At 36.7% G+C, this 27,851-nt stretch overlaps 1 protein-coding gene across 1 annotated transcript in view; it reads right to left on the bottom strand.

Annotated features, from left to right (window-relative positions):
- The window catches only part of SYNE1 (spectrin repeat containing nuclear envelope protein 1), a 296,656-nt gene that overhangs the window by 109,867 nt on the left and 158,938 nt on the right, over nucleotides 1–27,851 (bottom strand). Inside the window, 22 exon segments of the mRNA XM_058833865.1 lie at nucleotides 1,154–1,306; nucleotides 1,514–1,669; nucleotides 1,910–2,075; nucleotides 3,583–3,845; nucleotides 4,701–4,919; nucleotides 5,873–6,017; nucleotides 6,668–7,005; nucleotides 7,176–9,336; nucleotides 10,113–10,378; nucleotides 12,058–12,234; nucleotides 13,705–13,830; nucleotides 14,878–15,024; nucleotides 15,868–16,044; nucleotides 17,140–17,307; nucleotides 18,598–18,750; nucleotides 19,976–20,302; nucleotides 21,082–21,252; nucleotides 21,936–22,091; nucleotides 22,819–23,136; nucleotides 24,473–24,637; nucleotides 26,853–26,996; nucleotides 27,132–27,285. Of these exon segments, the coding sequence (XP_058689848.1) occupies nucleotides 1,154–1,306; nucleotides 1,514–1,669; nucleotides 1,910–2,075; nucleotides 3,583–3,845; nucleotides 4,701–4,919; nucleotides 5,873–6,017; nucleotides 6,668–7,005; nucleotides 7,176–9,336; nucleotides 10,113–10,378; nucleotides 12,058–12,234; nucleotides 13,705–13,830; nucleotides 14,878–15,024; nucleotides 15,868–16,044; nucleotides 17,140–17,307; nucleotides 18,598–18,750; nucleotides 19,976–20,302; nucleotides 21,082–21,252; nucleotides 21,936–22,091; nucleotides 22,819–23,136; nucleotides 24,473–24,637; nucleotides 26,853–26,996; nucleotides 27,132–27,285 (6,250 nt within the window).

Here is a 27,851-nt window from a genome sequence, read left to right on the forward strand (position 1 = left end):
CTAAATACAAAGACATACATATTACAGCAAGCATAAATAAACATATTTACTACAGATATTATGCAGAATTTATATGTTTGTGAAGGAAGGATCCGTTTGACTTGATTCACATGGATTTGAAACAGATTTTTATTTTATTTTTTCACAATCTGTTTCAATGTTAATATGAAAATATTTACTGCTATAACCAAAGCCAACCCAGTGTCAAGAATATCAGCTAAATGCTGGCATAAAAGCACTTTGAACATTACTACATCTCCAGTGACAGAGTTTTCATTTATGCAACATAAGAAAGCAGATTTCAGTGCCCTTCTGCCTTCTTACTGAAATAAAGGAGATATACCAGGGATACAGTTCAGTGACGCTTCCTGCAAAGCAAACAGTATATTGGAATATCTTGAGCATCTCAGGAAAATAAACAGGTAATTTATGACATACCAGTCATGCAAAATCTTCTCCTATTTTGTATGCTTTGTGCAATTTCAGACAGTAATTCAGTCAAGTTTATATTTTCCTAGTTAAAATAACAAACCAACAAAAAACCACCCAAATCCTCAGCCAACCCCTTTTCCATCTCTCCTCACCCCAGAATCCCTTACTCTCATATGATAATCCTAATTTGTCCACTACACTTCTGTACAGATGATTTTTTCTGAGTCTGGCACATACCTAAGACTAAGAAAACCTTCAAAAAGAACCAACAATCCTTTGCACTACCCTTATTTGCATGAGTAATACTTTACTGCATTGTTGAACCAAATGATGTGAGATGAGCTACAAGTAAAATTCTATTGATTTATTTATCATAAATAATGATATTTTCAGTACAGACGAAAACAAGGAGCAGTTTGAAGGTTCCTCAGGCTTTCCCAGATTGGAGTCATACTCAATACTTAAAGGAACCATGTCTTTGTCCATCTGACTTTAACACTCAGCTGCTTCCTCCAAATATTATTACCTGTGTGGGTCAGTTTGCAAAAAACATAGTTTAAAAATCTCATCACATAACCACAATTTCTCTATAATTCTTCTGTTGAAGTAATTAAAAAAAATGTGGCCTGCAAGTCTTCACAAACAACACTTGGGTGATGAAGTGAGTGTCCCAGTTCAGAAAAATTTATGGCACAACCACATAAAGAAAGCTTTGTCTTACCTTTTGCTCAAGTTTAGCTTGTGCTATATCATTTGTTTTCTTTTTCAGTTTGGAAAGAATGGTATTTAGTTCATTTGCTATCCCCTGGATTTTCTGATCAAACTCTTGATTCAGTGTTTTGATTTGCTGGGTTTCTCTTTCTTTGGTTTGAATCTGTCAACAGTAAGAAGTAAATTTAATAATCAGAAATCACTCCTCCTTAAAGGAAATTAACTTTCATTTAACTTTAATTCAAAGAATGAAGGTCCTAAAACTATTCTGTGTTGCCAGTTTGGCAACAGCAGGATACCTGCTGTTATAAAGTTATAAAGCCTGAAGAAGGGCCATAGATCTGTTACACACTCATCTACTGCACTTTACCTGGTCTTGTACAGTTACAAGGGCCAGTCCAACTTCTGCTAAATGAAGAGAGAGTTCAGAAGGCAAAATGGTATAAAGCCCCAAGTATTTATTCTGTTGTTGTTCAGCCAGTTTTTCAACAGCCTGGCGATGTGTAGCAACTTCACCAAAGAGCGACTAATGACAGAAGAAACAGTATTGTTAAGAACAATGAGAATACATCTTAAGTATCTTTAAAATAAAATATCACAGTCCATATTCTACTTCATGCTTTATGAATTTGTCTAGTGGGTTACTAAAAAAACTCATGAATATTGTCTAATTTGAATTTGTGGTGATCTTGAAACTATTAACATTCACTAGCAGATTAAAATGAAGATAAATATTATGATTTAGAAGTTGACAAATTTGGTATACCTGCAGCTCCTGAAGTTGAATATCCACTTCCGCATCAGGACTTAATAAATATTCTTTTGTTTCCTGGATCCAGGACTTCACAATATTAATCTCTGCTTCAACCTCTTCACGCTCCTTCAGCTCCTGTTTCACCATCTTCATGCCTTTTTTAACTTTCTGTTGCATACTTCAGAAAGAAGCAATAACTATTTGTGAAGATTTAAGCAATGTCTAGAAACACTGCTTTGTCAAAAAATACTAAACAATAAAGATAATGATTAAGAGCACCACATCCAGAAAAATAAATTATTTTTTTCATGTCCATTCTTTGGTTTTATGTGTTTGGACTTCAAACATGTAATTAATTTGAAAAAATGCAAATGTATACAATAGAGATCCCTATATCTGAGCTCATCACCACAGACTGCCCTGATTGTCAGTAGAGGAAAAAGGCAATTGCAAGGCATGAATGAGGATTATTCATTGCCATTCCAAAAGAAACTTCTAAAATAGGTCAGAAAAACTGTATTTTACACTTGTTTATTTCTCTACACTAATTAGAGAGCGAGACTTAACCTGCTCTGATATTGATATCTAGAATGTAAAATAACATGAGATAAATTCCACTCCTATTGATGGGATTTGCATTGGCAGAACACTTAGGATAAATTAAAGATCAAGCATCTGAACATGGCCTATTTCCACACTTCCACTAAGACAGAATTTTTGCACTTTCCTCAGGAACTTGTATCTCCTGTAAAAAATGACACCTGTGAGAGTTCTATTGGACTACTTGTAACTCTTATACATGTAACAGGGATCTTTGATATTCCCATACTTCATTTATGTTTACATAACCTTGCACAGGTGAATCATGCCTTATTTTCATGAGCAGGAGATATCTATATCTTAGAAACCAATTTTAAGTAAATGAAAAATGGGATTGTGAAAGTACTTATATCTAGACATTTTCTACAGAGATTGCTGTTCTACTATAATTATTTATACATACACAAAGTAAAATTTGCACAGGCTTGATGCAGGGTTTACAGTTTTGTAATTTTTCATTTCTCTTTGTCTTCCCACCATGGAGATCCACTTAATGGTATCTTAGTGTAGTGATGAGGTTGATATGTGTCTTAACATAAAACTTCCTGTTTTCTACATGACAGGAAAATGTTTTAGATTTAGATAAACACTTGCATAGCATTGAGGTGGAAAGTTATGTTTTGTTTGCATATGCTCTACATTCCCCTGTAAATGTCATACAGGACCTACTTTTGGCACCTAAGTGCTTCAAACAAGGGAAACAAAGTGATAAACTAATAAAAAGAGGGTACAAAAAGATAAATGATCATTTATCATGATCATGTTAGTGTGAGAAGCACTGGAAGTGTTTAAAATTAGTTGTAACTTTAATGCAGTTTATGCAGCTTGTATGTAATATTATTATGCAAGACAAGAAATACATATTCTAAAAAGCATACTCTTTCTGATGGAAATAAAAAATAATCACAAAAAAAGGTGTTTCAAAATTAATTCATTTTAAATTAAAACTGATGCTTATTTAAAAATAATAGCTAATATTTATTTAGGCATGTTAATTGTTAATGATACAAAAATGATACATAAGCTCTTAATAATGAACTGCTAGGTACCATTTTTCTGGTGAACCTTTCAAAATATTTCCTTACTTGTGGCATCGATCTTGCATTGCTTTGATTTCTTGCATAACTGGTAGTTCCTTCTGAGATGGAGTCTTTACTTCCACATCCTGAAGCATGCTAACAGCATGCTGTTTGAGCAGACCCAAAGATGATAGCTGGTGGTCCACCTCCAGCAGGAAACTGCCGTGGTAATCCAGGAGTTCCAGGAGCTCTGTCTTGGATGCCTTTTCCACTGAGCTTTCTGGTAAGCGACCTTGTAGCTGATCTATAGCTATGGTGGCTTTCTGAATCTGTGGAAAGAGATGCAGTCTTGTTAATAATAAAATTACAAAAGAAGCAAGTACCAGTGACACCGAAAGGTGCTAGACCCAGTGCTGTACATTTAGATTCTATAAAACTGTTGTGGTACAGGGCTTGTGCTTTACTGTGCCAAATCCTTTGCTCTTCACAGGGGATTACGACTTGCTAAGGGATTTTTTTGTCCAGTTATGGGTGTCTTCTTATAATCTTTATCATTTATTATATTTATTGCCATAGGAACTACAGCTCTACCCTGGGGCACACCCGTATTTGGCACAAGTCATGCATTTAACAAAATTATTATCCTCATTCCTAGAGAACCTGCTATCTGGGCATAAATAATGGACAATGACAGATAAAAAGAGTCAGGTAGGATAGAAGGGGGAAAAAAAGACATATGATCAATGAGTAGTGACAGGCACTATTATCACTGCTTGCACTTAAAAGGAGCAACTACATGTTCTTCAGGAAAAAGAAAAAAGAAGAAAAAAGAAAGAGAGAAGAAAGAGAGAAAAAAGAGAGAAGAAAGAGAAGAAGAGAGAAGAAAGAAAAAAAAAGAGGTTAACATAACTGAGAACATCTGAGGAAAAGTAACAGGAAAAGAATCTAAAGAATCACCAGAAATCTACTGTTACTATACATGTATGCATAGAGAAGAACAGTCCAAACTTTGGAGGCAACGATTCTAAACCTGGATCTTTCACAGCTGTGTTTTTCTGATCTGAGGGAAAAAAATCAGTAATTTCTGCTATCAGTTTTCTTTACCGCAAGATGATTAATAAGGCAACATAATGAGGGAAAATCTATTTTTCCTCAAGGGAAGATTTACCAAGACTAGAATTTACCTTATCATTAAAACCCTTCCATTCTTGCAGTGCATCTTCTAAAATTTTCTCTTGTTCCTGGGCTACATTCCGGAGCCGTGTCCAGCGTTGCCAAACTGTTGTCATGGATCTACTTATAGATGCCTTACTGGCATCATTGCTGATTTTTTCCAGCTGCAAAGCCTTTTCTTCTAGGGCTGTGATCTTCTCATGGAAAGAATTCACTACGGACACGAGAGTCTGAAAAAGCAAAAATAAGCACTGTTTTCCTTTTCCACAAGACTACTCATTAGTATTCAACATGTAGGTAGGTGAACCACCCCCATCCACTGCAGATGAGGAGGAGGTATTGTATTTATTTCTCATAGGCAGTCATTAGCTACAGCTGCTTGGTCCAAAATCCAAGCTTCTGGAAGCAGAAGAAATCTGGTGTAATCAGCTTTTCTCTTGCTTGATAGTCCCTCAAAAGGGATGAAAATAAGCACTCAGGGTCCTTCTTACAGCTATGACTGGCTTGTAAACAGTCTAAAAATGAAAGAAGCAATTCAGGTGTTTATGTATGTTTATGTCAGGTTATGTATATTTATGTCCTGTTTATCTTTAACAACATTTTAAATACTCAAGGATCATGGGCAGACATGACATTACTCTTAGGGGAGATTCTTGATATCACAAGACAGCTGGCAGCATGTCTGAAGTGTCACTGACTGTCTATATTAAAGCAGCTGACTAGTACCCTAAAAACCAGGAAGGTTTTTTTAAGCTATATTTCTTGCTTTTAGACTAAACAAGAGTTAATATTAAGCTCCAAGTCTTCCTGTACTAGTAAAACTGTTCCATGATCAAAAGTAGATGGATGTTTCTATTGATCTGAGTTGCTTGAAGGATATGTAATTTTGGGGCTTGGAGACCCACAGCTTTTAGGAACCTCCTGACTCTGCACTTCTCTACAGTCATAGGCACAGACAGACAATAAGCTGAAAAGTGATTGAAGATATCTGTCTCCATCGCTCCACAAATCAAATGTGTGTTTTGCACAGCACTAAACATGTCTTGGTGCATTATGACACAGTTAAGTGCTACAGATAAAGATATAAAAACTCAAATTCATGCCACCACAGGTAGGGATCTACATATTATACATTCATTCTTGCTTAAAAGAGAAGGATTTCATGCAATTATCAGGACCTTACCTTATGTGCTAGCAATTTCTCTTCTGCTTCATGAGAAGAAGCAGCTTTAGCTACTGAGAATTCAGATAGTTTTTTCTCAGCATCATTCATCACTTCAATAACCTTCTGCCTTGATGTCTGGTACTCCTGCCACTCAGAAGCACACCTTAAACAAATACAGTTCCAGAAAGAACGACTTAATGCTATATAAAAACATTTGAAAATCAGATATACTATTGTACCTAGTTTTCAATGCAACAGCTTAGTTCTGCTGTTACACAGTATTTTTCAAGAAAAAGAAAGATTATTGGGAAACAGCATAGATAGAAGCATAAGGTCCTGATTTTCAGCTATGCCTTACAGAAAACACAGCTGGGCATTTAATAGCCCTTATGTGACTTTTCCTCAGAGATTGCCCATGTTGTGGTTTAAACCTACCCAAACTTACGGAATTCAGCAGTTATGCTTGTTAAAAAAGTACTTCCTTTTAGTTCAAAATGTCTGCTTCAATTTAATTTGTTTGTGCATACGTCTTGTATCAGGTGAAATAAAGAACAATTATTCCTTACTCTTCTTCTCTGTGTGGTTCCAAGCTTAACATAATTCTACCAGAGCATCTTTAAGATCACACAACTAGTCAGTCAAGGATAGAAAAGAAAGCAGAATCCAAGAGCACTGAATACCCAATATCCACATCTCTCAAAAGTAGCACAAATATTTAAAAACTTCAATTACTGTTCTGCTTCTTTATTTCATTACCAATAAGATGATGGTAAAATCAAAGAATTAAAAAAAAAAAAGAAAATAAGAATATACCTTTGTAATTGCTCTTGCTGGGTTTTAGCTTCTTGCTCTGTCCCTTTAGCCTTTTCCTCCAATGCAGCTACATTCTGCACCAGCTGTTCACTTGCTGTAGCTTGTAAGAAGGGCTCTATCTCAGACACAAGGCCTTGTAACACTTTCAAATTATCATTAAACTGACTTTCTGTGATGAAAAATTCAACATGGTTCCTTAGATTCTCCTCAGAGTTCTCAACATCTAGACCACTTCTTGTTAATTGTAGAAATTCCTGAGCATCTTCCAGCCAGTCATTTGCTATCTGCGTCACTTGGTAGTACCTTTGGCAGAGGCCATATGCTTTATTCAAGGTAGCCTGAAATAAAAGGGAGAGTCACAAACATAAAATCACAGTAACCTGTGTAATTTAAAAAACAGTAGGGTTACTAAACAGAGTCTTTCTATGATGATTGTAAAGATAAAGCCACAGAGCCATCTTTTTCAGCTTTGTGACCAAGAAACTAATGATGGTTTGGGTGGACTAACCTGTCTCACATGTATAGCTTCTTGAACTTCACCATCCAGTTCTGCCAGCTCAGCAAGAGTGTTTTCCAGGTCAGCAGGTATCAGCTCCTTTGCTTTCATATAGCGCTCCTTCTCTTTATTGCTCAGTGCATTCATTATTCTGAGGCTCGACTGGACTTCTTCTTGATGGATCTGAACCTTTCGGATTTCTTCTTGGATGTTTTGCAGTTTGAGGTCCAAACTTAATGTTCCATTAAGTTCTGTTTTCACCCACCTCAACCAGTCGAGTGAGCGGCAGATCTCTGTCTTGAAGTCAATGCTCTGCACAAGTCTGTTCTCACACTCCATCACTGTGTCAACAATGGCAGAATGCAAAGACTTCAGCTTCTCTTGCCAAGCCTGAACTTGGTGGTTTGTTGTCTCATATGCAGATGGGTCAACCTGAGGAGAAAGAGTTTCTAGATGTTCAGTTATTCGCTTCAGAAGACTTCCTGAGTCTTGCAAGCTGCCTGCCAGAGAATGGTATATTTTCAACTTTTCTTCTATTGGGAGAGTTTCTTCATTCACCTTAACTTGCTCCTTTTTCACTGTCTCTAGCTGTGCCTCAAACTGCATACACATCTTCTCATGCTCCTGGCATGCTTCTATTGTGTCTTCCAACAGGTTAATTTTCTGTTCTATTTGCCTCTTCAACCGGTGATAGAGTGTAGCAAGTTTTAACATCTCATCTGGCTGCCAGGGCTGGCCAGTGCTTCGAAAAGCCTCCTTCTTCTGGTTCAGTTCATCCACTGCTGCAGCAAGGTTCATGGCTTCACCTAAGAGATCTCTGTAGGCTTGCTGGAGTGACACAGCTTCTTTGGCTGAGACAGCAGCTGGAGCTTTGTCCATGTTAATAAACTGGTCTTCTAGCTCAGTCAGAGCTTTACTCGTCAATTCAATCAAAGAGGCATACTCTTTTCTGGCATAAATTGCTTCCTGAACCTTATATAGTTTTTCTTTTGCCAGAGCAGTGACAATATTGAATTGCTGAGGGAGACTGTTAAGTTTTTCATCTAGATAAGAATGATCCACTTCATTAAGCGATGGTAGGACTTCTTGGCCATCTCTTTGCAGTGTAAGTAGCAGGTTTTCATATTCTGGAGATTGCTCAAGAATCTGTTGATATTTTGCCAACTGGCTGTGTAACTCAGTGTTAGAATTCATTACATTGACTTCTGGGAATGTGACAATATCAGCTTGTTTTAGCCAATGGCAAGCTTTATCCAAATCTTCTTTGAAATATTTCCTGGAAACAATATTTTTCTCCAGCTCTAACAACCTCTGGTTACACTTTTGTAAAACAGTGTCGTACACATTCTGTAGTTCTTGCAGTTTACCTAACACCTCTCCCTTCTCTTGATTTGTTGCTTCTTTCATTAAATCCCTCCCTTGAGCCCACAACCCTGTGACCTCATTTTGATAGGCCTTCAGATTAGCCTGGGTATTCTTACAAGTCCTGATCTGTTTATTCACATCTTCTGGCAAAAGACAAATGTGTTCTGGAAACATAACTTTCTTTTCATGCTGGTGAATTTGATTTGTAGCCTCAAAGACTGCCATGAGAAATTGGGTCTTTTCAGACAGTGCTTTATTCAGGTGTTTTCTCCTTTGGCCAACCAGATCGCTGAGACAAGCCACGTGGTGCTGTGCATCAGACACTGTTTTCTGCAGTTCTTGCCTTTCATTGAGCCCTAGGTTGGTCATCACCCTGTCAGCATCCTTCACAAGCATCTTCAAAAGCAGCTGTTTGGCTTCAAGCTCACTGCAAATGGTAAGATGATCCATGAGAAGAGTCTGAGCCATATCTGGAGGAGGGCTCTGTTTAAGAGCCACTGAGACACTAGGTTGCTGTTCCTCTGCCCATTCCATTAGTTCCTGAAATTTGGAATGCACCAAGCTGAGCTCTTCTAAGGTTGAAACAGAAACTTGAATTTTCCGTTTGACAAGGTCCTCCAGCTGAGTCCAGCGCTGTTCAAAATGACTGAATTGCTCCTTTACTAATTCTTTATCATCAAGATTCAAATGTTCTATCATCTTCTGCTTCTGATCTTTCAAATCTTCGAGAGCAAATCTCCTTTCCTGTAGTGCAACTGCCAGTTTTTGCAAAGCTTCAAGGTGCACATTTGTACTTTCAGCATCAGATCTGTTATCAAAAAAGACAGGACAAAAATGAGTTATTAGATCCTATTTCAGTACAGGCTTTTAAAAGAAGTCAGGATTAATTATAAGCCATACTGAAATCAATGTGATATAAAGACCTACAGTTTTCAGATTCACTTGAAGGTAGCAGCCTTGAACACTAATTTAAAAACTTTACAAATTTATTCCTTTTCATCTTCTCTATGGTCACCAGGCTGACCATACACATTTACGTGAATACAGACCACACTGATTGTATAGCACATATGAACAACAGCAAGTTTTGAGGTTGAAGTGAATCTTGCTCCATGACAGTGACAGGAGCAGCAATACACTCCCAATTTTACTCACAGCTGGTATGCTTATCCTATGCAAAGCAGCTGCAAATATTTAGGACTAGTTATTAAGCTTTAATAGTCTAATAGATATAACACCGTATCACAATGAAAATGAACTAGTGAATGAGCCACGAATTCATGAACCACCACAAATAAAGGGGTTCAAATGAAATAGGCAACCTTCATGAAACATCAGGAAGTGCTATACCCTGAGACAGGATCAATCAGTACTTGCCTTAAAGACAAACATTGAAGATCTGGCATCTCAAATGCTCTTTATCTCAATAGAAATGATTAATTTCCTGATAATTAATAAGGGACATGTGCTTTTAATTAAGCATGCAAAAAGGGATTTTTAACAGCTCCCACTTAAAGACACTCTGTAAACAGCTCTTTCAGCATATATGCACAGTTTGCTTTGTGGATGTGACTCCTTTTTTACCTAGCAAGGTTGTCCCACTCTTTTGTGAGCTTTTCCAGGAAAACTTCAACTACATTCATGCGATCATGGTAATCCCTTGTCCTCTGCAGATCCTCCTCCCTCTGCATGAGCAAACTATGTGCCTGAAGGCAGAGGTCCAGCCACTGGTTGCTCAGTTCTCCTATTTCCTTGTGTTCAGGTGATTCCTGCCCTTGGGTTAGTTTGTTCATCTTCTCAGTCACAGAGGTGAGATCTGACTGCTTAGACTGCAACTTCTGACTGAATTCCTGAAAAAGATACAAATTGAACCCAATATAATAACATGTATTCAAAATTACAAAATGAAATTTAAATAAAGCTCTGAAATAAATAAATAAATTGCACATAGACTAATTTTTTTCCCAGGACAATGCTCTGCCACTGTAAATTGGAAGAAGTGTTTTCACTCCTCTCCAAACCCTCCTCCCCATCTTCTCACATAAAGACTAGTTTGTAATAGATGCTAAAGCAAACCAGAGGAGTTTCCAAGTGCCAGTGTTAAACAGAATTCGTGATTCACATCCTGTTGTCCAGGTTTCTGGACTAGCACAGCTCCCACCATACACTAAAACATGCAAGGTAGTCTTGAATCTCACAAGAATAATTAATTTTCCCAGTACTATTACTCATTTTTTTCCTTTTTCATTAGAGACTAAAAATAGGAAGCAGAATCCATGAGTCAGTGAGCCTCCATATCCATACTCTGTATTGTTCCTACTTCTGTAACAGCAACTGTTATCACTGTCATTATTGAAACAAAGCCATGGATTACCTAGGTATGATTGCTATCTGAGCTAATAATTAGTAACTAAAAGAGTTCATCTGCATACACATCCTACCAAATAAGAAGTCAGAGAGATCCCAAAAAGAATACACAATATACAGACAACTAAAACTAAACAAATATTTTTCAGTCCTTACACACTAAGGTAAATATAATCTTTTCCTAACTAGTTCCAGTTACTATAACTAAACAAGCATGCTCATGTCCAGCTCTGCCTCGCTCCTCTTCATGATGGCTTCAAATGGAGATAGGTATCTTCCTTTACCAGGGCAAATTATTAGAAAAAACACACCTTGTGCCACATCTAACAGTACAGCAGGTGTCTCCCTTTCATTATAATCCAAAACTAGTGACTGAAAGAGTAAAGAAAGAGACTGCTTCTTCTTCCTGGACTCTAATGATAGCTGGTATAACAGCTTTCAGTCCAAATTGTGCTGAGGCATCTTCAAAGGCTTTGACTTTGTTCCAAAGTGTGAGTAGAAGAGATGTGGAGAGGAAGTGATGTTTACTTTTAACCTAACTCTTGGCACATCAGAAAAAAGAATACAAGCAAAGTCTAGAACAAAAATGCAAACCCCACATATTTAATAATTTGTTGAAGAAATTATCTTTTTGTTAAGTTACTGATTATAATGTGTACAGAATGGTCATAAAATGTCTCTTTTCTGGAATGAATGAGAGAAGATATGAAGGCATTTTTCTCATTAATTAAATTGTGTTTCTGTCACACCTCTTCTTAGAGATCAGCAACATCAGATAGTTTTGTTGACTAATTTTAAAATATTTCTAAACTATTTAGAAGTATAGAAATCAAGTAATTTAGCAAACACAGTTTGCATATCTTCAGGTCCACTGTGATCAGCATTTAGTCTACTTTAAAAGCAAAAGCAAATCAGATAGTAGGCTGAAAGTTGTCTATTACTAAAAAAAAAACGAAGCTAGAAAAATACTAAAGTATTTCTGCTCTCTGAATCACCCTGCAGCATCAACAAGGAAACACTCTTTCCTCTATCTCCTCTGCTCTTGCTTAGAGCATATTAGCCATTGTATGCAGTATGTGCATACAATATAAATCATAAAATACTATCAGCCACAGGATGAACTTCTTCCTTACCGTCTGTTCTTAACCCAAAGTTTCCTTACCTTAACCTGGAGTACCATATTCTGGGCAATATTTAGCTCCAACTCTGCCCGTCTCCTTTTTAAATTCTGCAGTTGTTGATCTGCATCCTGGAAATAGATCCAGAGCTCAGCCTTCAGTTGTTTGATCTCTTCCCAACCTTGAGACAAATACTGTGAGTGCATTATCTGTTGCTCAATCTAGAAGAAAAGAAACGAAAATAAGTAGGAATGCTTTAATACATCTATTTTTGGAGAATGGAGGATGAATACCATTCTTCCTCTGAGCACAATACTGTACTAAAGCAATTTCTGCACCAGATTCTGAAGGGGCTAATATTATCCAAAAAAAGAGTCTTAACCTTCAAAAGTCACAAAAATTGACCTATCAAAGGAAATCTGTCTAACAACAACAACAAAAAAAATAAATTAATTATCATTCACCGTTGAGAGAAGCAACTAAGTTTGTAAGTGGTTGTATTTCAATGTTCTCTGTCTTCTGTTAAAGCTTAAATTAATTGTATAATTTAGTCTACTGCATGCCAAGAATATTGTTAAAGTGTACTCCACATAAAAGTTTCAACAAAACACTTCCATTTAATTTGCTTAGCCCAGTTATTTTGCCTATATGCCTCTTCTAAAATGCCAGTAAGAAGAATGCTTACCAGACCTGAGCCCATCAATCCTCTTACACCAATAGTGACACAGCTGCTTTTGCTCTAAATACAGCAGTCTGGTGCCTTTAAGATTTAGGCACTCAACCAGCTTAGTACTCAGCACTATACCATCTGTGATTTCTTAAAAACGTTTCACTGCTTTGTATGTCAAAGGAGAATCTTGTTCAGATGGTTGGGATGTTTTTCAGCCATTCTTGGACTGCCATATTTTTATGGGTTATTTGGATTTGTACAATTCCCTTCTCTGGTATGGAATACTGTTACTGTATGTATTAGATTTTTACTCTTGTTAGAAGTAGTTTCAAAACCTTGGCTGTGTGTCTGTGTAAGAGAGACTAAATTTTTCATGTTTACAACAAGAGCAATGCTTATAATTCTTCTTTTCCAATAACTAAAGTTTATAGGTCTATTTTAAACCTAAGCATTAAGTGACTTGAAAACTTAAAGTTGAGGAACACTCCTATAAATTAATATGCTGAAATAAATGCACTTTGAGTCATGAACTGAATCATCATGATTTTTATTTTTGTGATGATTATTATATTAGTAATCTCTTAATATAGGCCAATATGAACATCAGTCTATTGTTGAATAAATAATAACAATAAGATATGTCTCAGATTTAGTAAAACACAAAGATTAGACTGAATTGTGTTTTTTTAAAATATAACTTGAATCAGGTTTTCTTCCACAGAATATTATTTCTGTAGCTGTAGATCAACATCTTGTAACATTGCCTAAGTACCTTTTGCTACCTTAGTTGCATGTCTTTTTATTAGTACCAGGATGGCAATGTATGGATTTAATAATTAAAAAAAAACAAAACAGCAGAAAGAGAAAACTATTTAACTATCTCTACAGAAATACTTAAGATGAAAGTAAGATGACATTTCTTTAAACCATTACCCAATATGACCTTTTAAAAGGGAACAGATCAAGGCAGAATTAAAGCTCTAAATAGGATTAAAAGTGGGTTGTTGTGGTTATCTTGTACCGTTTGTTTCGTTTGCTGAATATCTGCTGCTGTACTCTTCACTGTGGCGTCTGACAGATCACACATGGAGCACAGAAGATCCAAGTATGTATTGGCCTGCTCCTGCAGAGCCCGGAAATGTTTAACCTGAGGGAAGACAACTCAAAAATGAACCCTGAGACGGTGGAAATAATATCTTGTCTTATAACAGTCATACATTTTAGTATTTTTACTTTGCCTTCATATTTTTTTTTCCATAAAATTAAATGTAGAAATACATTCTTTTTTTAGGTAAGGTTGCTATGTTATAATTATGGAAAGGAATAATCCTTAAAAACTTGATTATCATCCAATTACCAAAGCACCTGGAGACATATGAAGTAGCTAGCTTATTTCTTGGATAGAAACACACATTCTCAGCACGGGGACAGAATTTCCCAATATGAATGGGAACCAGAGCTTTATGGGATTATCAATGTGTCCTTATAAAATTTTCCAGTGTCTGACAGATCATGAGAAATTCATCTTAGTGGCACTTAGGTGCTGGTCTCACTGTCTCAACCTGCTTCCCCTGCCCTTGTAGTATTTCTACCATCTCTAATATTTCAAGGTCTCTATTAAGCGAGAAAATGGATGAGACAGCTCTGAATTCCAGCATTTTTAGCACCTTACCAGTTAAATTTAAAATCAAGTTACAAATCCAATGTAAAACGTTTTGTCACTAAGAATAATCAAGATGCAAAATGAAAGAATTCTTCAATGAGGGCTACAGGCAGTTCTCTGCTCTTAGACTGAAAAATTGTTTTAATTGCCTGATAACTGACTCTGTGTCCATGGGACTGTGAAAATAGGTCTCATAAAGAACAGTAGACAGATGGGCAACTAGTTAAGCAGAAAGACACAACCCTTCTGCTAAACACATCTATGGAATATCTGAGCAGATTTATCTAACCAGCCAACATTTTTCAGGTAACATGTTTCTAAGCATTAAGCAGAGCTAGCAAAAGCCCTCTGATTTTTCACCTAAAAAGTTATTTTACATTCCAGGCATTCCTTTTGGGCTTGGGAATGAACATTGAGGCTATAGAGCTTTCTGAGAAGGGTAGAAAATACATAATTTCTAGAAATTTAAATCTCTTATCTGAACTCACCTTGTTAAGAATAACTGAGCTTTCCCAAGTGCTAAACTTTTACCTGTTTAACTGCATCTGCCAGACTGAAAGGTGTCCAAGTAGGTGGCTTTAGCTCTGACTGCACTGTAGACAGCCAAGTCTGGCACTGTTGAAGAGTATCCTGATGATTAACATGCTTCTGGAGCTCATGTTCCAAAGTCTGGTACACCTAAACAAAACATTTTGTAAGTTTATCACATTTTCAAAAACCACCACTGTCTCTCTTTTCCTACCTTGAAAACTGCCGATAGAACAGAATTATTAAAACTTTGATTATTTTAGCCCTTGTACATGAAAGTACCAAGGGTTGAAAGCTCCTTAAATTCTCACTGCACACTGCTAACATGTGAAGAAGATGGACAACATTTAATGCACAGCTTCTGGAAAGAAAAAATAGAGACGCAAATGAAGAGCATGCTCTCTTTCTTCTGTATCTATCATTTTTGCATTGACTTCGTATGAGATTATTTTTAGTTTATTTTTGGGTTGTTTTGTTTAGGGTATTTTGGGTTTTGTTTGGGTTTTTTTTTTGACTGCTGGCTTGATCTCCTAATTGGGTTAACAGAATGACCCAGCTGGCCCTTCTTAACTGCATATTCTGGTTTTAATAAGGGAGACAGTATTTCCTAGTATATACTTGAGACCTCTTTATGCATGCAAACTAACAGTACTAAGACTGCAATTTACTCCCTAGTTTTTGAAGTAGAAAAGGTCTAATTTTTTTTTGCTGCAGCTGCTCTAAAGTTAGTGTAACATGAAGGTAGTGAGCATGTGGCAAGATAAAGGTAAGAACTGATAGGCCACTACTTTTGCTGGCTGCAATAGGTTTGGATCACAAAGAAATTCAGCTGTAGCACAGGAATTATGAAGTGTTCAGTAATCTGTAGGCCCAACTGAAATGAAAACAGTAGGAAGAGTTATATACCATTTAAAGAAATAACTCACAGAAATAATAATGAACTTTATTTTAAAAGGCATTAAAAAAATAATTTTGAAACAAGATAAGACTTACTCTTTGGGCTGTGCTACATATGGCAGAATAGCTGTCCCTTGTGCCCTGAAGATGGCTTTGTATATTTTGCTTAAATTTTGCTTGAAGATGTTCCGAGCATTGACTGATCAGGTAATCACCTTTACTCTTAAGGTTGTTCAAACGATCTTCAAATCCTGCAATTTCTTCCATGATAGCCTAAGAAACAGATAAAATACTTTTGAAGATTTACACTGTGGTGCAGAATGTTTTTTCTCCCACCTTTAAACATTTTTCATCTTCAGATTTGGGGAAAAAAACAAACAGACAACATGTGCTGTCATGGTCAAGCTATTGGATTGCATGCTCATTGTAAAGTCATTGTCAAAAGTTTTTACACAGATACCCCACAGAAACAGCAGCAGCACTGTCATAATGTGTAAACACTGCCTGCTCAGACCCCAAGACTATGCTTAATCTTCATTTGTTGCATGCTCTTCAGGGCTTCACCAGCTTCTCTTTTGTCTAGCAATGAAAACAAAATCTCATGCTGAATCATATCTCATTCCATAAGCCCTTTCACAGCAGACAGTTCTTTCCATTGACTTTGGTGGAGCCAATTTTTTATCTAAGAAGGTTACTTAGAGAATAACCAATATTTGCCACTGGAATCTCAGTTTCAGGCAGTGGTAGGTTAGATTTTGCTCTCTTTTATGTTCTGGAAAGCATTGGCTATCAAGGTATCAAACAATTCTCACTAACAGCAACCATAACAACACCTTGAATAAAACCAATGGAAAAAATGCTACAAACAAATAGAAGAACCTAGAATTAGAACAACCTAATTGAGGTATGTCTAGCTCCTGCACTTTATTCTCCCTTGCTGTTATATCAACCACATCCAATTTGGTGACCACATTTCTAAAGTTCTTGTTAGCAGATCCATACCAAGAAATTTTTAAATTTAATTTTTTTTTTCACCCTTAAAAGTGCTAGAACAAAAAATACCTCAAGAGTAAAATGACCAAAATCCAGTTTTTGTGGTTCACTTCCTGAGAAGTCTTAGGGAAAATCTGACACAGAATTCAGATCAGAGTACAACAAAGCTCTTTGTGCAAATGCAGGTTCATCCAGAAACTGTGCGAACAGCAAGCCAGATTTATTAACTGCATTAATGACAATGATGCTTATTTACACAGCAGCAAGAGAAATAAAATAGGGGAGTGACAAATAATTAGAGCTCTGGAACAGAGGCAGAGAAGCAAAGAAGAAAAATTGTATTTTACAAAGGAAGATCACCAATAGCAAACCCACCTTGTGGTTAGCTAGCTGCTGAGTGATTATTTCAAGATTGTTGCTTTCCATGAGGTCGGGGCTGGCCAGTCTGCTGGACATATGTAATAACCATTTCTCCCCTTCCTGCAAATCACTATTGTAATCCTCATGTTCTTTTACTCTCACCTCTAGGGTTTCAACGTATGCCTGCAGTTCCACAATGCAAACATGCAAACCAAAATTAAATTTTCAGGTAATCACGAGTTCATAAACCCCCCAAACAAGCCAAAACCCACCAAGAACTTGAAAATATAGTATGAATTATCATCTAAATTTAAATTCCTGTGAGGGAATCTCATATGAATAGACTGTAAAAGAAGATATCAAAAGACACATTTATTCTGTGAATAAATCTCTGCAATTAATTACTTTAGTGGCACTGAGCAGTATTTTCACTCCAGATGAAATACTGCACTTTGAAGACTGAGGAAAACACTTGAGAAAATGAATACTGTCAACTTGACATTAAGTTCACTAACAGTTGTTACACACTGAGAGACTGCACTTCACCTATCAAATGCTGCTGCTTACAGCCTTTGCATGTACATACTGCTCGTGTCTGTGGTAGGCAAATTAAGAATGTACACATCGAGTTAAAAAGGATTTACTCTTTTCAGGAAGCTTGTCTAAATTTCAGCCACCAGTATTTTATGCAACGGACATCACTTTTTTGGTATGGATCAGAGACGCGTCTTTAAACTAAATTAACATTGAAAAAAATAAATCACCATTGCCGTCTCCTATTGGTGGATAGATTGGCAATTAAAGGTGCCTAGGTCAAACATAAGTACTAACATGGTTTGCAGAGCTTATCCTTGTTAGGAGTATAACCCATTAAAAGCTTTAGGAGTAATCATACTTTAGGATGTATTTAGAAGCATTAGACCTTTCAAAGCACTACATACATATGGACTAATGAATCAATGTTAATTAATAATGCCCTTGCTGAATTAAGTTATATCCATCTTGTAGTTTATTTTCTCTGGTGCCTTTTATTCAGTAACTAAACTAAACAGTGTTTGTGGAGATCAAGCAGAGACGAGAGAAAGTACAATCTAAGGGCATCTGTCCCTTCAAGAAATAATGTATTTAGAATTCTAGTAAATGCTTTTAAAAGAAGTAATAAGAACACAGACTAGTCACCAATTCATATCCCCTTAGTGGTACAAAACACAAAGACCTCACCTGCCACAGTCAAAATTAATTTCAGCTACTCTGGTTATGTTTATTTATGTAGTTTTTTCCATATTCAAAATTTGCCTGTCACTTCTGTCCCCCTTCCAAAGGAAAACTAAACCAAACCAAACCAAAACACCAAAAGTAATTAAATGTATCTGGTTCTTTTTACAGACATGACAGCATGAAATAAACAGTTAATTTCTTACAGAGAGGTAAAAATATAGCAAGTTGGAAGAACACAGGTTTCTTCCTTTTTACCTTTGTTTTGCTGCAGAGCTCCTGGTAACTGCTCTGAAGGTCTTGAATGTTGTTCTTGAGAGTCACATCATTCACCAGATCACAAAGTGCCTCTCCCTTTTCAATCACTGACTTTATTGAGGGCTCATGAGACAGAACAGTCTGTTGTACAGACTACAATGCAAGCAAGAATTAAAATTTATATACCAATCACTGGAGATGTGTTTCACTAACCTCCCTTTGATCTGATGCACAGCCTTCTACCATGGTTTATATCGCCCTTTCCAGACAGGCAGAACTTTGTTTACCAATGCAGGATTCTGTTTCTCAGCCCTGCCCTGGGACAACAACTTTGCACACATCTGAAAACAACCGCTCCTTTTGAGAGTGGCTAGAAGCAAGGCTGACAGTCTGGAGCTGGTGCAGCAAAGGGACTTCATCTGTATGAAGTGGCCAGTGCTAGGGGTAAAATTTGTTCAGAGGAACAGATTATGAAAATAGGTGGGAAAGCATCACCAAAGCTGTCCCCTTAATGAGATGGAGTGTGATGAGTGCCTAGCACTGTACTCTAGAGAGAGTAACTGCCCAAACATGTAGGAAGCAAACACACAGCTGTGACATACAAACTTTGAGCTGGGAAGCTGACAAGGGGTACTGGGCAGCTTTAACGAGAAAGCCTTGAAGCAATGCAGGTACTGCTCAGCAATAACCAAAACATTGGTTTGTTGGCAACATTATTTTAGCCACAAATGTAAAGCACAGTGAGGCTGCTGTGAGGAGAGTTAACTCTACCTCAGCTGAGTGCAGTATACATTTCATGAAACATCTCTAATCCTGGAGTATTTTACAAAAATATCATCATCAGAAGAAATGGGGCTTGTTGGCAAATTTTCTACTCATCTTTGTGACTGGAAAATAACCCCAAACACTTCATTAAAATACTAACAAAAATTTGGGAGGTCATAGCAGCTGACTGTCTGGGATATCAGTTGAGCTGGGACATGCTTTAACCAGAAAGCTGATTAAGTCAATGTAAACAGTAACAATGTCTGAAGTCAAGAAAGACCAACTGATTTCTGTGTTCTCTTCAACTGCAATCACTTGTGTTGATATCAATGCAATTATTCATTTGTGTACTCATAAAAGGATTTTGCTCCATTACAGGAAATGTTCAGATATGGAAGCCTTTTTAGGACATTCACATTTCAAATCCAGGGGCTCAGTCTGGTTTGTAAAGGCAGATATCATTTGTGTTTTCATTAATGCCAACTGGGACATCCAGATCAGAAACACCTTGTGTACCTACTGAAGAAACCTGGACACCTGATCAGAGGATTTATTGAGAATTAAAAATAGATGAAAATCAATCTAGTAGTACTAAGAGATAACCCCTTTTTACCTTGTATTTGGACAATTGTGCCTTCTTCTCATAGAGTTCACTCTTTGGCTCCACAGGAGCATGTAAGATGGCTTGGTACTCCATGACCCACTGAGTTTGGGCCTTATACTTGTCTGAGAACTCCTTTACCAGCTGAAGACACTTCTCTGACGTCATGTGCTCTTTTCTGATGGAACCAGCCAGCTCCTCAAGCTGTTCCACATGATCTCCAATTTCTTTTCTTAGCTGGTCAACTTCGTTTTCTTCCATGTATTTTATAGCTCGTTCCCCCTTCTCACGGGCTGATTTCAGTAAACTGTGGCCTATGTCCATATCACTCAATAGCACCTATGAAGGAAATCTTGGTTAAAAGAAAATGCATGAAAATGTGCTTTTTTTAAACTTTGCTACAGACACAGAAAAAATTGCTAGGGAAAATGAGTGGACTTTTCAGTACAAAATTGCCTGGAGTTAAGGTGTGTCAAGCTAGAAGGAAGCAGATAAGGCAAATACTTCTGACCTGCACTGGGCTTGTGAATTAATTTAAAATAATGAATTTAACAGAAAAATTCAAATTTCTCTGTGAAATGAATTTAAACAGAGAAACTGAGGGCTCCCAGGAGAGGATCTGATTTGGAGAGTAATCCAAATTCTGGAACAGATGAAAGCTTTCCCTTAGTGTATTACATTTAAGCTGCTTAAGCTGCAGGACATACAAGAAGCTCATCTACAACTTTTGAGATGAAACATGAGTGTTTCAATGAAGAGAAATAGAAAGCACTTCTTGTCACAGGGCACAGAAAATAAACAGTTCACAAAAAAAGTATAATTGTGGGGGATTGGGGATATGGGAATTTATTTTAAGTTTCAACCTAATATAAAACAGATACAAGCATGCCTTATGGCAGGATAGGACTATTACTTAGGACTACTTGTAACTTTGATAGCCAAACTATGATCTAACGAGATGTGACAACAGAAAGGTTTGTGTGGTCTTATCCCACTATCTTCTTTGGGCAAGGTAAGGTCAGAATTTTGAGAATTTTGAGCAGCTGTTAAGTTGTATGTTAAAATACAGCCTCCAGTTCATGAAAAAAAACCAAAAATTGCATTTAAGAAAGGTGTACCTCTAGTTTCTGCACTTTTTTCTCCATCATTGTTTTATCAACCACGTCAAATTTGGTGATCGCATTTTTGAAGTTCTTGTTAGTAGCTCCATACCAATTTGTGTAAGCACTAAAAGATAATTCTGACTCCTCCAAACAGCGTATTTCCTCTTCCAGAAACTTTACTTGCTCCTTCAAAAAAATACGGAGGGTAGGGGGAAGAAACAAGGACCACCCAGACATTTATTATTGCTATTGGTTTAAGATAATAATAAATTGTTATTTATTAATAAAATCTATTAAAGATAAAACATGCAGGCTTTGAGTTATTTCATAGTGGATAATTCTTACAGAGCTCTTGTCAGGGTGTACATATGGCAATCACCAATGATAAAACTGAATTAATACTAAACTATGAAAATATACTCATATTCTGAACTTTGAATTGTGACTTGTCATTATAGTACTATGAAGCAATTACTACTTAAAGTAACCTGAAGACTGCACCTTATCAAATAAATTTTTCCCCATACTAATGTGTATCAGTGGTAGCCTGAAAACATTTCTCTAGAGGTCAATCAGCAGTCAAGCATACTTTACTCTGAATTTCTCTCCTGAAACTATCAAAAAAGATACTGACAGGGCATTCTACTTCATTATCCTGATTATGTTTCTGCAATACATTTAACCCAATGAAATCTATCTGTATATGCATATGAATATATACATTATACATGAATATATATGTGAATGGTATGGTATTGAGTCAACAGTAATGAACAGACTCTGATGAAGCCTAATTACAAAAGCTTGTTTGTATTTGCTTCTTAACTGGTAATTTATGATGCTACAATGAATTAGTTTTCATTACTTACCAAGACATGAAGTAGAAGAGTTTGGTAGCGAGATGTAAGCTGTGTAGCCTGACTTCCCATTCTACTTGCAGTGAGATTTTCCTCTAGTATTTGCTGAGCCAATACCCCAACTTCCTCTACATCATCTTTGTAGATTGTAATGTCTTCATGCCACTTCTGAGAAAGAAAGGATCAAACTTATATGACTGATTCAAACTATCAGGAATTTAATTGTAACTAAGTCAGGAAATCATTGAAAACAGATACATGGTTGTAAACATTCATTTACAACTGGAAAATAAACCAGAATCTGATGGAAGTTATTGTAACATGTAACATGCTGGAAAGATTTTCATCCCACATGGACTGCATTTCATTAAAACAGATTCAATACTTTTTGTAAATTTCTTTCTCCTCAAAAAATAATACTAGAAATACAATCTGTACTTCCTGTAGATTTCACCTGAAGTTTTGAAGATTACTGTAATGTGTAACTTGGCTTAAAATCTGCTTCTTGTGTTTATTCAGAACCATGTCTTCTCATTCCAGTGACTAAAGGAGAATTATTACATCAACACAGTGGAGACTTCATAATGCAGTCGGTTAATTAATTCTTTTCCATTCCACTGCTTATCTTTGTACTCAGATATATCTTCACGCACTACAGAGCATATGAATTACAGATCCCACTGCCAGATTTCAACATTGTTACAGCCATACCTCCACCAGTACAATGGGAGGAACCTGGATCTAGAAGGTACAAAGCTCTCTTGGATCCATCATTTTAGTCACTAACTCAGAATAAATTGAAAAGCTTGCTCTCATTTTCACAGTGCAACCAGGAATTGACATGGAAACCTCACATACTATTTTGTTTAAGGAATGCCTTAACTATATTCTTTACCTTCATTTGTTGAAGCTGCATTTCTTTTGTTGCTCTACCAGACCTCCTCCCAGTCCTGATAGCAGCTTTTTCCTCCAGGTTGGTTAACCAGTCATTAACCTTTTGAAATTTTTTCTCCATTAACCTCAGTTTGCTCACAGTGGCATTTAATTGGCTTCTTGCTTCAGAAAGCCTGTGCTGATAAACTTGCCAATCCTGGCGTAAGGATTCCAGAGTTCTGTCTTCTATCTGGGGAATACCCCAGGGAATCACCTCCTCTCTGGCATGGACAGCAGCATTCAATAATGCTTGTCCCTCTGCACAGTGGACCTGCAGCTCCTGTAAAGGCAGAATTAGTTACACACCCTACACCGACAGCGTTTATTCATAAAAGCTATAAAAACCCTCTTATTTCCTTTGAAGACAGCTGGGCATTCCCTTTAGTTATCTATGGTTAAATATATATTGGAGAGTCTTTCCTCTAATAACACCAGTGACAGCATGCTCATTTACAAAGCACACCAAGTATCACTATTACTGACAACTGAACTGCAGAAAATAATTGACAAAGCATGCATTAAATTCTTTTCTCTCCTGCCAAGTTTATCAGTTCTGAAACATTGGCTGCCTGAGCCAGCATGGGATGGATGGAATCCATTCACCACAGCATTAATTCAGAACTTTCCAGATGTGGCAAGCAGACTGCAAGACTGATTCTAAAATTGAATCTCTTAAAAAACTTAGAAGACAGAAATCTTCTAAAATAAACAAACCTATTTATTTTTATGTAGGCTTGAGAAAACACTCCAGACTAATTTTTGATACCCTCTTCTGGACATATATGGCATTTTCTTGCTTATTAGCACTTAATCAGAAAGTACAAAGTGATTCAATCTGATTAGAAAGCATAACAAGGAAATTACCTTAATGAAACACAGTTGTGTTTCATCTCAGATTTCACTTGAAACTCATATCCAGATTTTCAAAATGGGTTTTGTAGCAAAACCATTATGAGCAGAAAAATATGCATAGTCCCTGATCACACTAAGTCCCTCTCAGTATCCTGAATAAGGTAATAAACATTTCATATCTCAAGTAGAGACTTTGTGCTCCTTCAACAACTGGTATTAAAGCATTTTAAGTCAGCTTAAGACAATAACTGGGGAATTATTGAAGCACTATGTGTTCAGTTTTCACTTTCACTGAAGTGAGTCAGTGGTAGTGTTCCCACCTCACTATGGGAGCCAGCCTGCATGACTGGAACTGCCTGAAAGTAGGTGCACCTGCACTGCGAGCAACAAAAGGTGGAACACCAATGAAAATACTTTTCGTATTCGATGAAACATGCAGGGAAGAGAAGAGATAGACCAATATCTAACACAAATTCAATGCTTTCAAAACAGGATTAGTATGCCTGGAGATTTCATTCAAGGCCTGACACTTCTTTCCAGAAATGAGCAACAATATTTCCACTACCTTAACCGGTACCTCTTTTGAGCAACAAAGTATTCATATACAATGCAATTTCAAGTGGATCTCAGAACAATTTCAGTCTGGCAATAAATGTTATTCTGTTGCTATATCATTATATTCTGTTACTATACCATCACAGGATTGATTTTTTATTTTTTTTTCTTTTTTTGTTTTTTTCCTTAGAGTGTCACATATCACCTACCTGTAAATCTCGGAGTGTTGCCTCCTGCTCCTGGGCATCACCATCAAGATGTGATAAACAGTCAAGTTTTTCCTGCTCCTTCTCCAGCCATTCTTCAAAGGCCTTCAGATTTCTTTGGTATTCTTGGTGTAAGGTAAACAGTCCTTCAGCTTTTGTTACAGCCTCCTGCATGTGAAAATATTTACAAATATGTACACATATCTTAGTGTATTGTCAAACCAAGAGAACGTAAACTTCAGCCATCATCAAGGGAAAAGGTTTGTATCTGATGCTAAACTTTCCAAGAATTCAATAGTAGTTGGATTCTGAAGATGACTTGGTTACAGGGAAAGAGGGAGCACATGTAGGTGTAAAAATCCTTATCCCAGAAGATAAATTTGTAAATTCTGATATTTAGAGTTTTGATCTGGGATTACTTTTAAATAACACCTTAGTGTTTAATAACAAAATACTTTATTGATTTTTACTGCAATTTAAATTAACTTTGCTGAAGTGATTAATGTGATGTGATTAAGCATATAAGCTAAGAAATTGCACTTTTTTTTCGCATGACTTTTTTTTTTTGCAAATGGAATTGAAATCTTCTATTAGAAGCATCTACTATGTTAGGTTTGAAGATATTTGCAGGCAGTCCCTACAGAGCACAGTAAGAAACAGACTGCAAGTCTTCTGTGAATGTGGGTGAGCAAGTTACAATAATTTCAGCACTAAAATATTACCACACCCGGAGTACAGAAGGAAAGGTGTCATGTACTGGCACAATATAAGTCTTACTAAGTGCAAGAAAAATATACTACATGTAATTCACATCCTCTAATAAATTATGGGAGTGAGATTCAAGTTCTGATGGAGACAAGACAGGCTGCATTTGAGAGCAGCAGGCTCATAAAAAGACAAACACTTTAAGAAACCTATGAACTTGCTGTCTGCTTTACCTCCTATTTCCAACAGATCTATCTAGAGGGAAAAAGGAGGAAAACAGGAGTCTTATCACATCTTTTATAAGGCCTGTCCATGCCCAGAAGAAGGAAGGGGAAAAGAGAGATCAGTTTTCTTGCCTCTCAACAGAGGCTTGTAGGAAATTACAAGTCCTGGGTCTGCTCAGATATGGGCCATAAACCCTTTTTTGTGGGGATTCTTGTCAGGTTTCGTGCCTGGCCAGAGGATTAGTAAAATATTTGAACATTCCCTACTTTCCAGCTATTTGCTTTGAACTTTGAATTTCTTTCTAAGGGTTGATTGCACTCCTGGTACTTATATCATCACCACAGTTGGGAACAGGGAAGACCAGGTGTCTGGGATATTAGGTGGAAGAGAAAGAAGGAATGCTTCTTGCTACATGGGGCAAGACATACAGAACTCTTGCCTCTGTGAGCCACCATCCATTTCTTATTGTTCCCATGCTGTTGCTCAAGCTGAGCAAATATAGACAGCTTGTGTGGCTTTGTGCAGGAGAAAAAGGTAAATACTAGGGCATCCCCATGCTAACAGGAATAGTAGGTATTTACCAGCACTTCCCAGGACTTATGACTATGCTCTCTCTGGCAAATCTGAGCAATTTTATTCACTCAAGGTCAAAAGAAAGACAGAGCATGGCATTTTTTGCAGTTGTGGAAGAGAGGTCCACAAAACAGTTTGAAAAACTGAATTTTGTCTGAATTTTGAATTTTGTCAATCTACATGACAAAGGCATCACTGAGACAACAAAATTCTATTTTACTACATTGCTATCCTGAAGCAAAGCTGACTGTCTGAGCATGCATTAGTCATTATTTAATTGTCACAGAGGAAACTTGGGTTAACTGACGATAATCGCCTAGCTTTAAATCTATCACCAGGCCTTTAATTATTTCTTTTTTACATTATATCTTACTCTAAACCCCATCCTGATCTTAATCTATGTCCTAATATTTTCCAGATATACAATATCAACATTTATCAGTAAATGTAGTACTTGTCACACTTGTGTCAGTTTACTTGTTAATAAGGTTTGTGCTCATTAATAAAATCTCTGTAGCTGTCAACCACTTGTGAATCACACAACTGACTGGTAAAATTTATTGCAAACATACACTTATGCAAATCACAGGTTCGAAGATTTTTTCAATGTTTCAGTCACAATGGGTAAAATTATATATGTGCTTAAGTCAATGAACCTTTTGACATGGAGTTCCTCAGACTATTCTCCTGATTTTTCTGAAAGATCTGAAGCTCATTACAGGAAGACAGATTTATTAATCACCCTAGTAGGTTTCTGTTATATTAAGTTACAGCTGCCCCCAAACTCTTAATCCCCATTTAACTATAAAGCAAATGATCAATGGAAAGATTTTTTCCTTGCTGCCAACTAAACAAGGAATGCTATGAAGAAAAAGGGTACCTTTGTTTTTTCTTTGAGGAACTTATACCTCTCCTGAAGGTCTTGCAGTTCAAGCTGAGCAATGTAATGCTCAGCCATCCCCTTTCCTTTCATTTCAATAGTCTCCAACAGGCTGTTATGACTCAACACCTCTTCATTCAGTAGCTGCAAAATAGAAAGAAAAAAACACATATAGGGCACCATCAAAACAAGACCACAGATTAATCTTGCAGTTAGATAGTTTGTTTTATTGCCTCTAAGGTGTTATGGACTTGATGGTTTGTTGTAAATCAAACAAACCTTTGCTTTGCTGAGGGCAGCTGTTTTTTCCCTCAGTTCAGCATGTTGCCTTCCAGAAGCATTCATACTTGCTTCTACTTTTTCCATCCATCTGGAAAACTGATTAACGTCTTCCTGGTAACTCGTCCATTTGGAGAGAGCTCCTTCCAGTTGACTGTAATTAAAAAATATGTATTTTTTTGTGATAGTGGAAGTTCCCATGCTATTTGAGCAGTGAGATATAGTCATATACTGGTATTTTAAACTGTATTTATGAGAGAGATACATCACAAAATAAGCAATCTGTTAAAATTCTACAGGTTTTAACTAGGAGCACTGTTTGACTAATAAAGAGAAATTAAGTTTTCCAAACCTGGAATATTAAGAAGATCTGTCATTTATGTAGCTAGCTGAAATGTTCTAGTTTTAGTAAATAAATTGCAACTGAAAGAATAAGACCCAGAATCAGAAATTTTCTGCTCCTTTACTTACATTCAAAAGTTGCTGCATGCTAATGTTTAATTACCTTTGTTTCTTTAACTTTAAATATTTGCAACTATTGATGCTCCACCAAAGAAATTTCCATTTTTTCCTTTTTCTATTTCTTTATTCTATCATTAGGAGAAGCATTATTGGACACTGTAATTTACAGTATGTTCTCTGGAATGCTAGCAAGTGAAAAACCAGGCAGGATCTTGACAGAGCAACCGTTAATGTCCATGAAAAAATCTTCTCATTTCT

The sequence above is a fragment of the Poecile atricapillus genome, chromosome 3 (assembly GCF_030490865.1).
Source record: "Poecile atricapillus isolate bPoeAtr1 chromosome 3, bPoeAtr1.hap1, whole genome shotgun sequence".
Lineage (NCBI taxonomy): Eukaryota > Metazoa > Chordata > Aves > Passeriformes > Paridae > Poecile > Poecile atricapillus.